At 42.3% G+C, this 12493-nt stretch overlaps 1 protein-coding gene across 3 annotated transcripts in view; it reads right to left on the reverse strand.

Annotated features, from left to right (window-relative positions):
- Window positions 1-395: 395 nt before the first annotated feature.
- The window catches only part of cntrl (centriolin), a 122731-nt gene continuing 110633 nt past the window's right edge, over window positions 396-12493 (reverse strand). For all 3 annotated transcript variants that reach the window (XM_064974032.1, XM_064974022.1, XM_064974042.1), the window contains 5 exons: window positions 9736-9929; window positions 8346-8549; window positions 7842-7904; window positions 1367-1546; window positions 396-1159 (listed from right to left, as the gene is read on the reverse strand). In XM_064974032.1, the coding sequence (XP_064830104.1) occupies window positions 1064-1159; window positions 1367-1546; window positions 7842-7904; window positions 8346-8549; window positions 9736-9929 (737 nt within the window). In that variant the 3' untranslated portion in view covers window positions 396-1063. The remainder of the gene's footprint in view (window positions 1160-1366; window positions 1547-7841; window positions 7905-8345; window positions 8550-9735; window positions 9930-12493) is intronic.

Here is a 12493-nt window from a genome sequence, read left to right on the forward strand (position 1 = left end):
AGGGTGATTTTTCATAATTCCAATAAGGTATCTTAAAATATATGTCTAAAGGAATTGACATATTCAATTTAGCTAACTACAGTAATGACATCACTTTTTTGCTTTTTCACTTTATTTTGGATGTCAATTCCCTCTGGGTGCACGCACTTCAAACCACTTGTGGCCCTATCACCTTAATAATGATATTGGGCGAAGTAACACAACAGTCCCGGCAGATGTGCACAATTTGATTGTGTTATAGTAGTGGTGCAAGGGTATAATCACAGAGGAATCAAGCCAGGGAAAAAAATTCCATGACAAGCTATGTGTTGCGATAATTGCTTTGCTTGCTCTATAACCTGTTAGTTCATATGCCTTGACACCCTGACATATAGGCCCAAGGCCGAGACAATAAATTCAACCACACCTTTGTTTAATCACAAAACCGGAGAGCAACATATGTCTAGTGAAGTCCACAAAACATATTGATTGTAACAAACAGAATTTTCATGCATTAGCCAGATGCTAGGAATTAAATGCTACCGTGACTGGAAAGCTTGTAAATAAATGAGACATTGATATTGAAAAGTAAAAAAATATATACCAATATATCATACAAAAACAAGCATATTCATAGGCAAAAATGTAATTGAATTTGCCCAAAAAAACTTCTCAAACTAGTTGAGGTAGTGGAAACTATGTTAAGGATACAATACTTAAGCCACACAAATGCATAGTTTTATATATATATTCATATATTTTTTTAATCTTGCTTGATGATCCTGCTGACAGGCCAAGTGCACTTTGGATGGATGAGAGACTGTTCCTCTTCACCCTGGGTAAATATTGCTGTGATGGTAGATCATGTTTAGGCATGCCACACCAAACAGAAAGGATGACTGTTCACGCTCTAAGGTGAAGTTTCCCCTAGGCAGTGATCTAGGATCAGCTTCCCTCCACCAATCCTAACCTTAACCATTAGTGGGGAAATGCAAAGATGACCCTATATCAGCATCTAGGGGCAACTTCACCCTACACTGAGGCTGGGAGGCTGTCAGAGGCCTGGACGCAGCCTGGGGCCTGGCTACTTCTCAAGTAGTGTAGGATCCAGTCTCACAGGTTTGTGGGACACCTCCGCCTGCGCACTCTCCTGGAGACGCCATTTCTCTGGAGCATCTGGCTAAACAGATCAAGACCGAGACTGTATTGTTAACTGATTTCCACTTGTAGCTTATGGATACAATGGAATCTACATGAACTATTAGGGTGGTTCTAAAATAAATGTAAACAGTACCATGGCATATCACAAATTCCTTTACTGATGGATGAATGTAGCTGCTATAAGTGCTATTAGACAAGGGTTCCTTCTCTTTTTGCTCACACTTACACAGCCTTGTTTAAGTGGGGGCTCAGAGGAGCTCAGAGAGAGGGAGTCTGAGATGCAGTTGCCGAGCAGTTGGCCCAGCTTGTCCACTCGTCTGCTCAGCCCCAATAGACTCCCCTCGGTCTGCTGCCTGCGCTGGCTCAGAAACTCTTCCTGAGACCACATGCGTCTGCCCAGCTGAGCCTAGCGAGGACAACAGAACAGTCAGAAACAAATGAAGAATGGCATAGATAGGCCTTCCCTACCCATCTGTGACCGAGAAACCTGGGCGTATGTCACACGTCACTACATCACAGGAGAGGCATTTGCACGAAGACATTAATTTTTTTATCAAAATGCGTTTTTTGTCTGAAACATGTGAACTTTTATGTGCCTTAATAACAAACTTGTATGACATCTGTAAAATAAATTGTTAAATTATGAGCTTTGTTGGTTTAGCCATGAAAAAAAAAAAAAAACAGGAACCTCGCTAGCCATGATTGGCCTATCCCTAGATAATGGATGGGCTGGACATGGCGAGAGATGAGTTCGGATTGGTTTGCCATGTAGCACGCTCAAATCAAGTTGTCACATACACATGGTTAGCAGATGTTAATGTGAATGTAGCGAAATGCTTGTGCTTCTAGTTCCAACCATGCAGTAATATCTAATAAGAAATCTAACCTAACAATTTCACAACAACTACCTTATACACACAAGTGTAAAGGAATGAATGAGAATATGTACATAAAAATATATGAATGAGCGATGGCCGAATGGCATAGGCAAGATGCAGTAGATGGTATAGAATACAGTATATACATATGAGATGAGTAATGTAGGGTATGTAAACATTATATAAAGTGGCATTGTTTAAAATGACTAGTGATACATTTATTACATACATTTTTTCAATATTAAAGTGGCTAGAGATGAGTCAGTATGTTGGCAGCAGCCAATCAATGTTAGTGATGGTTGTATAACAGCCTGATGGCCTTGAGATAGAAGCTGTCTTTCAGTCCCTGCTTTGATGCATCTGAACTGGCCTCGCATTCTGGATGATAGCGGGGTGAACAGGCAGTGGCTCGGGTGGTTGCTGTCCTTGATGATCTTTTTGGCCTTCCTGTGACATCGGGTGATGTAGGTGTCCTGAAGGGCAGGTAGTTTGCCCCCGATGATGCGTTGTGCAGACCTCACTACCCTCTGGAGAGCCTTACGGTTGTGGGTGGAGCAGTTGCCGTACCAGGCGGTGATACAGCCTGACAGGATGCTCTCGATTGTGCATCTGTAAAAGTTTGTGTTTTTGGTGACAAGCCAAATTTCTTCAGCCTCCTGAGGTTGAAGAGGCGCTGCTGTGCCTTCTTCACCACGCTGTCTGTGTGGGTGGACCATTTCAGTTTGTCCATGATGTGTACACCGAGGAACATAACTTTCCACCTTCTCCACTACTGTCCCGTTGATGTGAATAGGGGGCCGCGCCCTCTGCTGCTTCTCTCCATAACATGAGCTGCTCAGTATGTGTAGATAATCCTTTCTACTGTGGATCTTTTTAAAGATATCATGAATTTTTTTAATTTTTAAAAAATTGTACCTTTATTTTACTAGGCAAGTCAGTTAAGAACAAATTCTTATTTTCAATGACGGCCTAGGAACAGATATCATGAATAACTGCAAAGGTGTGGCTACTGCTCTCAACAATGCTGCCCTGAATTTAACAGGCACTATCAACAAAGATCAGTGGGAAAAAGTTGTGATTAACTACTTTCTGGAGAGGGATCGTGCGCCACACTGACTCGCTCTGACTCTGAAAATGAATCAGACGATGAGGAAATCCCTGATTTAGATTTTTTGGTATATTGAACGAGACATTGTAGAGTCTTCTGATGACAGTGATGGGGAAGAAACGGCGCTCAATAGTATTGTTTGTCGCGGAAGAAGTTGACCGAGTTTTGAAATCCATGAAATTGCCCAGTGGAAGCAGAGTATGATTGCAAATGCGATGGGAGTCGAAAAGAGAACACAGAAGGCTGTTGTATAAAACCCCTGTCTCCAGATTACATGTTCAAACTAATGGCATCCATGACAGAGGGGGAGACGCGTTCATCCACGAATACGGGTAAGAGTCTAGATACGGGTCAGAGTCATTGCAAGTTTAAGCATACTGTTAGCTAGCAGGCAACATTAGCTGGCTGACTCGCTAGCTAACGTTACGTGTATGAGCGGTGTATTAATATTAATCGCATCTCAGAAATACATTTTCATTGCTAGTTATAGCCTAATGTTAGCTAGCTAGCTAACATTTAACCAAGTTGGTTAGCTTTAGCTTCCAGCAGATTAATGCATGGTGCATGGTAGTATGGGCTGGGATTATGGATCTAAACAAAATACTCCACTATGCAAGTAACCATTTCACTGTAGGGTTTACACCTTCTGTATCCTGTGCATGTGACAAAATACATTTTATTTTATTTGATGTAGTGTGTGTTTACCAGAGACGGTAATGTGAAAAACAACATGACCTGCACCAAAATCAGATTAGGATCTAGGCCAAGGACTAGAGAAAGTGCATTTTTACTACTACTTTCCCCACTTTTAGTCTTAATCGTTGGTTGTTTACTACACTACCTTAATCACTCTATTTAGCACATGGCCTCATATGTAAATTCTTAAAGAGATGGGTGAGGCTATGGCTTAAGAGGGTGTGAACAGTGCTGAATGGGGGACAGGACATTTTTTCAAAAGTGGGGTTACAAGTTTATCAACTTTCAAAGCAGAAATACTTTCCCATTGTTGCTCAACTGCAGTGTATGATATAACATGTTCTAGCTCAGTCTCTACTTTAATCTAATGTAAAAAACACCACTTCAAATTTTGCTACATAGCACCAAATTAAAGTGGTGGGTCCCGAGTGGCGCAGTGGTCTTAGGCACTGCATCTCAGAGCAAGAGGCATCACTACAGTCCTTGGTGTATCACATCCGGCCGTGATTGGGAGTCCCATAGGGCGGCGCACAATTGGCCCAGCGTCGTCCGGGTTTGGCCGGGGTAGGCCATCATTGTAAATAAGAATTTGTTCTTAACTAACTTGCCTAGTTAAATGAATTCACGACTTTCTTGGTGATGTGGACACCAAGGAACTTGGAACTGTCGACCGCTCCACTACAGACCTGTCGATGTGAATGGAGGCATGTTCAGCCTTCCTTTTCATATAGGTTAAATAAAATAAAAAACATCTGTCTTGAAATAATGTCTACAGAAATACATCTGGGTTGTCTAGCGGTCTAAGCCACTGCCACCGGATCACATATACTGATGCAACATGGGTTTGAATCTGGCCCACCGCTCTTTCAGCACACTCTCCATCTTTCCTTTCTGTCTCTATCCAATTAAGTTATTTGATTTTTTCTAAGAACTGTCAAACGAATGAAGAATGACATAGGATAGGACTTCACTACCCATTTGTATGTACAGTGGGGCAAAAAAGTATTTAGTCAGCCACCAATTGTGCAAGTTCTCCCACTTAAAAAGATGAGGCCTGCAATTTTCATCATAGGTACACTTCAACTATGACAGACAAAATGAGAGAAAAAAAATAAAAAATAAATCACATTGTAGGATTTTTAATGAATATATTTGCAAATTATAGTGGAAAATAAGTATTTGGTCACCTACAAACAAGCAAGATTTCTGGCTCTCGCAGTGGAATTTGGAGTGTGATTGTTTGAGGTTGTGGACAGGGGTCTTTTATACTGATAACAAGTTCAAACAGGTGCCTTTAATACAGGTAACGAGTGGAGGACAGAGGATCCTCTTAAAGAATAAGTTACAGGTGGAACTGTCGACCGCTCCACTGTAACTTCTTCTTTAAGAGGATCCTCTGTCCTCCACTCGTTACCTGTATTAAAGGCACCTGTTTGAACTTGTTATCAGTATAAAAGACACCTGTCCACAACCTCAAACAATCACACTCCAAACTCCACTGTGAGAGCCAGAAATCTTGCTTGTTTGTAGGTGACCAAATACTTATTTTCCACTATAATTTGCAAATATATTCATTAAAAATCCTACAATGTGATTTTTTTTCTCTCATTTTGTCTGTCATAGTTGAAGTGTACCTATGATGAAAATTGCAGGCCTCTCATCTTTTTAAGTGGGAGAACTTGCACAATTGGTGGCTGACTAAATACTTTTTTGCCCCACTGTACATACAAATGGGTAGTGAAGTCCTATCCTATGTCATTCTTCATTCGTTTGACAGTTCTTAGAAAAAATCAAATAACTTAATTGGATAGAGACAGAAAGGAAAGATGGAGAGTGTGCTGAAAGAGCGATGGGCCAGATTCAAACCCATGTTGCATCAGTATATGTGATCCGGTGGCAGTGGCTTAGACCGCTAGACAACCCAGATGTATTTCTGTAGACATTATTTCAAGACAGATGTTTTTTATTTTATTTAACCTACATGAAAAGGAAGGCTGAACATGCCTCCATTCACATCGACAGGTCTGTAGTGGAGCGGTCCTCCACTCGTTACCTGTATTAAAGGCACCTGTTTGAACTTGTTATCAGTATAAAAGACACCTGTCCACAACCTCAAACAATCACACTCCAAACTCCACTGTGGCCAAGACCAAAGAGCTGTCAAAGGACACCAGAAACAAAATTGTAGACCCGCACCAGGCTGGGAAGACTGAATCTGCAATAGGTAAGCAGCTTGGTTTGAAAGAAATCAACTGTGGGAGCAATTATTAGGAAATGGAAGACATACAAGACCACTGATAATCTCCCTCGATCTGGGGCTCCACGCAAGATCTCACCCCGTGGGGTCAAAATGATCACAAGAACGGTGAGCAAAAATCCCAGAACCACACGGGGGGACCTAGTGAATGACCTCCAGAGAGCTGGGACCAAAGTAACAAAGCCTACCATCAGTAACACACTACACCGCCAGGGACTCAAATCCTGCAGTGCCAGACGTGTCCACTTGCTTAAACCAGTACATGTCCAGGCCCGTCTGAAGTTTGCTAGAGAGCATTTGGATGATCCAGAAGAAGATTGGGAGAATGTCATATGGTCAGATGAAACCAAAATGGAACTTTTTGGTAAAAACTCAACTCGTCGTGTTTGGAGGACAAAGAATGCTGAGTTGCATCCAAAGAACATCATACCTACTGTGAAGCATGGGGGTGGGAACATCATGCTTTGGGGCTGTTTTTCTGCAAAGGGACCAGGACGACTGATCCGTATAAAGGAAAGAATGAATGGGGCCATGTATCGTGAGATTGAGTGAAAACGTCCTTCCATCAGCAAGGGCATTGAAGATGAAACGTGGCTGGGTCTTTCAGCATGACAATGATCCCAAACACACCGCCGGGGCAACGAAGGAGTGGCTTCGTAAGAAGCATTTCAAGGTCCTGGAGTGGCCTAGCCAGTCTCCAGATCTCAACCCCATAGAAAATCTTTGGAGGGAGTTGAAACTCCGTGTTGCCCAGCAACAGCCCCAAAACGGGAATTGATGGGAAATTATGTAAATATATCACTAGCCACTTTAAACAATGCTACCTTATATAATGTTACTTACCCTACATTATTCATCTCATATGCATACGTATATACTGTACTCTATATCATCGACTGCATCCTTATGTAATACATGTATCACTAGCCACTTTAACTATGCCACTTTGTTTACATACTCATCTCATATGTATATACTGTACTCGATACCATCTACTGTATCTTGCCTATGCTGCTCTGTACCATCACTCATTCATATATCCTTATGTACATATTCTTTATCCCCTTACACTGTGTATAAGACAGTAGTTTAGGAATTGTTAGTTAGATTACTTGTTGGTTATTACTGCATTCGTAGGAACTAGAAGCACAAGCATTTCGCTACACTCGCATTAACATCTGCTAACCATGTGTATGTGACAAATAAAATTTGATTTGAAAACATCACTGCTCTAGAGGAGATCTGCATGGAGGAATGGGCCAAAATACCAGCAACAGTGTGTGAAAACCTTGTGAAGACTTAAAGAAACGCTTGACCTCTGTCATTGCCAACAAATGGTATATAACAAAGTATTGAGATAAACTTTTGTTATTGACCAAATTCTTATTTTCCACAATAATTAAAAATCCTACATTGTGATTTTCTGGATTTTTTTCTCATTTTGTCTGTCATAGTTGAAGTGTACCTATGATGAAAATTACAAGCCTCTCTCATCTTTTTAAGTGGGAGAACTTGCACAATTGGTGGCTGACTAAATACTTTTTTGCCCCACTGTAGCTATCAAGCATCTCAGATTAGGAATACTGATCCCCTACCCCTTGTACAGTATGTCAATGTGTTCATTGTGATCTAAAAGGTTGAACTAATCCTAAATCAGCATGGCTACTCTTGAGACGTTTGATATGGCCCTGATTGAACTTTGGTCCAACATGAGATGAAGCATACTGGAATGTAAAGGCAAGGCACGTTGGGGTAGTAGTACCTTCAGGAGGTCCTCCTGCTGTCGAAGTCTCTCTCTTAGCACCTCTCCCTTCCACTGCTCATCCTGAAGACAGACATGCAGAGAAACACAGACCTGTCATCGCTTCAGAGGAATTCCTAGACTGTACTGTACACCCCATCAATCTAAGGAACACAGGCAAGACCTCTGCCTGCTAGTGATGGTAGAACAGCGGTTCTGTAATAATCTTTGTTACAAGGTATTTCGCATGAGGTATGATGAAAAAGGAAGTATGTTAAACTCAAATACCAAAAGTTAACCACAGGCACAAATCTTGGGCATTGCTCAAAAAAGCTTTGTATACAGACTTGAAGCCTGGTCTCAGATCTGTTTGTGCTCTTGCCTTTGTCATTGTCAAGCTAAACAATTCCATTAGGTGTTGGCAAGAGCTTGAAATAGACTGGCAACCAGGCTAACAGACTTGTGTGTGCAGCACAAACAAGATATGACAGGGAGAGATGTAAGGTAGCAAAGCTGAGGCATTACAGTAGGATTGCAGGCTAGCCTAGGCACGGCTGGGGTTGAGTAGAGGGGGTAGTTCTCTTTGTGGTCGTCAGTGGGATCTTGGTTAGGCGTGAGGGGCAGCTCTACCATCCCACTGTTCAGCTCTGCCTTGATGTCAGTCTTCAGCCAACGCATGGCTTCCTTGATCTCCCTCAGGCGGCTCTTGCCCCCCTCTTGACTGTGCAGCTGAGGGACACAACAGATTACATAACAGAATGCAACTTCATACTATGTACTGAAAGTGCTCCGGGCGCATGGGCAAGACAAAATATTTAAGTGTCTTTGAATGGGGTATGGTAACAGGTGCATCGGTTTGAGTGTGTCAAGAACTGCAATGTTGCTGGGTTTTCATGCTCAACAGTTTCCAGTGTGTATCAAGAATGTGTTCCTAATGTTTTGTACACTGTCTACATTTGAAGGTCTAACTCTGTAACTAACTCCAACTCTGTAGTGGAGATGGACAGAACATTGTCTCTGAGGCCCATCATCTCCTTGGATACCGTGTCGAGCTCCTTCTGCAGGCCTCTGGACTTCTGGTTGTTGTCCTGTGCAGCCTGCACTACTACGGTCAGCTCCCAGCCATTCAGGACATGCATATCAAGCGGTGTCTGAGGAAGGCCCGAAAAATTTCCCAAAACTCCAGCCACCCCTTCTATAGACTGTTCTCTCTGCTTCCTTCTGGCAGGCGGTACCAGAGTATCAGGTCTCGGACCAACAGGCTCCGAGACCGTTTCTACCCCCAAGCAATGAGACTTTTAAACAGCTAGATAATAGCTGCCCACCCCCACCTAGGTCTCTACCCACACACACACACAATACCACTTATGCCGCTGCTATATTGTTTAATATTATTATTATTATTTATCCTGTTACCAGTCACTTTCTCCTAATCCCTGCAAATGTGCCACTCAGATTGCCTAAATATGTCAACAGAGACTATGGGCGACACATTTCATTCTTCTTAATCTCGGAAACGAAGAATTGAAATTGCTTCAGATGCTCGATTAGGTTCTGGGGGAAGATGTAAGTGAAAAGATACTAACGAGACTAGCGAAGTCTCCAACCCCCTGAACGGAAACTCACAGCCAACGCATGGGCCAACTGTCCCCTCCCCTTCTGAAAATTAGAAAGATGCGAAATCGTTATTTTTCCAATGATCATTGATGAAAAAATGTGCACCGGAACAGAGTTCCTAATTAGTTCCTCCTTAGTCGTCGCAACCCACAGTCTGATGACAGACGCTACGATACCATCCGGTTAAAATGGTACAGCAATGAAAAATACGTAGATATCCACTAAGTTTAGGTGAAAAGCCAGTAGCCATCCATAGATATTCCTCCCTACCATCTATCCATCCATCCCTATGACCTACCTGCTCTGTCTCCTTTGGTTTCTCTTGGTGGGCGTGCTCGCAGCTCTTCTGGGCCTGCAGCCTGCTCTCGGCACTCCTCCTCTCCTCCTGCATACACTGCACCTCCGCCCGGCACGCCCCCAGCTCCTCCTGCAGCGTAAGCAGCTCCTCAGCCCGCTCCTGCAGCTGGGCCTCCCTCTCACACAGCTCCTGCCCTGGGATCACATTCACACATAAACACAGTCATGTAACAAACCTGCTTCAGGTGTGGATGGACAAACCAGGCAGGCAAACACTGCAGCAAACACTGCAGTGAATATTGGTGATATGATAGGAGCCAATGATGAAAGATAGTGTATTGAGATCAGACCGGAGTTCAAATAGCATTTGTTTTCTTTCAAATACAGTACTAGTCAAAAGTTTGGACGCACCTACTCATTCAAGGGTTTTTCTGTATTTTTAATATTTTCTACATTATAGAATAATAGTGAAGACATACAAAGTATGAAATAACACATATGGAATTATGTATTAAACAAACAAAAAAATGTTAAACAAATTCTTCAAAGTAGCCACCCTTTGCACACTCTTGACATTCTCTCAACCAGCTTCATGAGGAATGCTTTTCCAGCAGTCTTGAAGGAGTTCCAACATATGCTGAGCACTTGTTGGCTGCTTTTCCTTCACTCCGTGGTCCAACTTATCCCAATTGGGTTGAGGTCGGGTAATTGTTGAAGCCAGATCATCTGATGCAGCACGCCATCACTCTCCTTGATCAAATAGCCATTACACAGCCTGATGGTGTGTTTGGGTCATTGTCCTATTGAAAAATAAATGATAGTCCCACTAAGAGCAAACCAGATAGGATGGCGTATCGCTGCAGAATCCCGTGGTAGCCATGCTGGTTAAGTGTGCCATGAATTCTAAATAAATCACTGACAGAGTCGCCTGCAAAGCACCCCCACACCATCACACCTCCTCCTCCATGCTTCACTATGGGAACCACACATGCGGAGATTATCCATTCACCTGCTTTGCGTCTCACGACGGTTGCAACCAAAAATCTCAAATTTGGACTAATTTCCAAAGGACAGATTTCCACCGGTCTAATGTCCATTGCTTGTGTTTCTTGGCCCAAGCAAGTCTCTTCTTCTTATTAGTGGCCGAAAGTAGTGGTTTCTTTGCAGCAATTCGACAATGAAGGCCTGATTCACACAGTCTCCTCTGAACAGTTGATGGTGAGATGTGCCTGTTACTTGAACTCTGGGAAGCATTTATTTGAGCTGCAATCTGAGGTGCAGTTAACTCTAATGAGCTTATCCTCTGCAGCAGAGGTAATTCTGGGTCTTCCTTTCCTGTGGCAGTCCTCATTAGAGCCAGTTTCATCATAGCCCTTGATGGTTTTTGCAACTGCACTTTTACTCATTGACCTTCATGTCTTAAAGTAATAATAGACTGTCATTTCTCTGCTTATTTGAGCTGTTTTTGCCATAATATGGAATTTTACTAAATAGGGCTATCTTCTGTATACCACCCCTACCTTGTCACAACACAATTGATGGACTCAAACGCACTAAGAAGAAAATAAATTCTACAAATGAACTTTTAAAAAGGCACACCTGTTAATTTAAATGCATGCTCGAGAGACTGTCAAGAGCGTACAAAGCTGTCATCAAGGCAAAGGGTAGCTACTTAAAATAATCTAAAAAATATATACAGTGCCTTGCGAAAGTATTCGGCCCCCTTGAACTTTGCGACCTTTTGCCACATTTCAGGCTTCAAACATAAAGATATAAAACTGTATTTTTTTGTGAAGAATCAACAACATGTGGGACACAATCATGAAGTGGAACGACATTTATTGGATATTTCAAACTTTTTTAACAAATCAAAAACTGAAAAATTGGGCGTGCAAAATTATTCAGCCCCCTTAAGTTAATACTTTGTAGCGCCACCTTTTGCTGTGATTACAGCTGTAAGTCGCTTGGGGTATGTCTCTATCAGTTTTGCACATCGAGAGACTGAAATTTTTTCCCATTCCTCCTTGCAAAACAGCTTGAGCTCAGTGAGGTTGGATGGAGAGCATTTGTGAACAGCAGTTTTCAGTTCTTTCCACAGATTCTCGATTGGATTTTGGTCTGGACTTTGACTTGGCCATTCTAACACCTGGATATGTTTATTTTTGAACCCTTCCATTGTAGATTTTGCTTTATGTTTTGGATCATTGTCTTGTTGGAAGACAAATCTCTGTCCCAGTCTCAGGTCTTTTGCAGACTCCATCAAGTTTTCTTCCAGAATGGTCCTGTATTTGGCTCCATCCATCTTCTCATCAATTTTAAACCATCTTCCCTGTCCCTGCTGAAGAAAAGAAGGCCCAAACCATGATGCTGCCACCACCATGTTTGACAGTGGGTATGGTGTGTTCAGGGTGATGAGCTGTGTTGCTTTTACGCCAAACATAACGTTTTGCATTGTTGCCAAAAAGTTCAATTTTGGTTTCATCTGACCAGAGCACCTTCTTCCACATGTTTGGTGTGTCTCCCAGGTGGCTTGTGGCAAACTTTAAACAACACTTTTTATGGATATCTTTAAGAAATGGCTTTCTTCTTGCCACTCTTCCATAAAGGCCAGATTTGTGCAATATACGACTGATTGTTGTCCTATGGACAAAGTCTCCCACCTCAGCTGTAGATTTCTGCAGTTCATCCAGAGTGATCATGGGCCTCTTGGCTGGATCTCTGATCAGTCTTCTCCTTGTATGAGCTGAAAGTTTAGAGGG

The sequence above is a fragment of the Oncorhynchus masou genome, chromosome 1 (assembly GCF_036934945.1).
Source record: "Oncorhynchus masou masou isolate Uvic2021 chromosome 1, UVic_Omas_1.1, whole genome shotgun sequence".
NCBI lineage: Eukaryota > Metazoa > Chordata > Actinopteri > Salmoniformes > Salmonidae > Oncorhynchus > Oncorhynchus masou.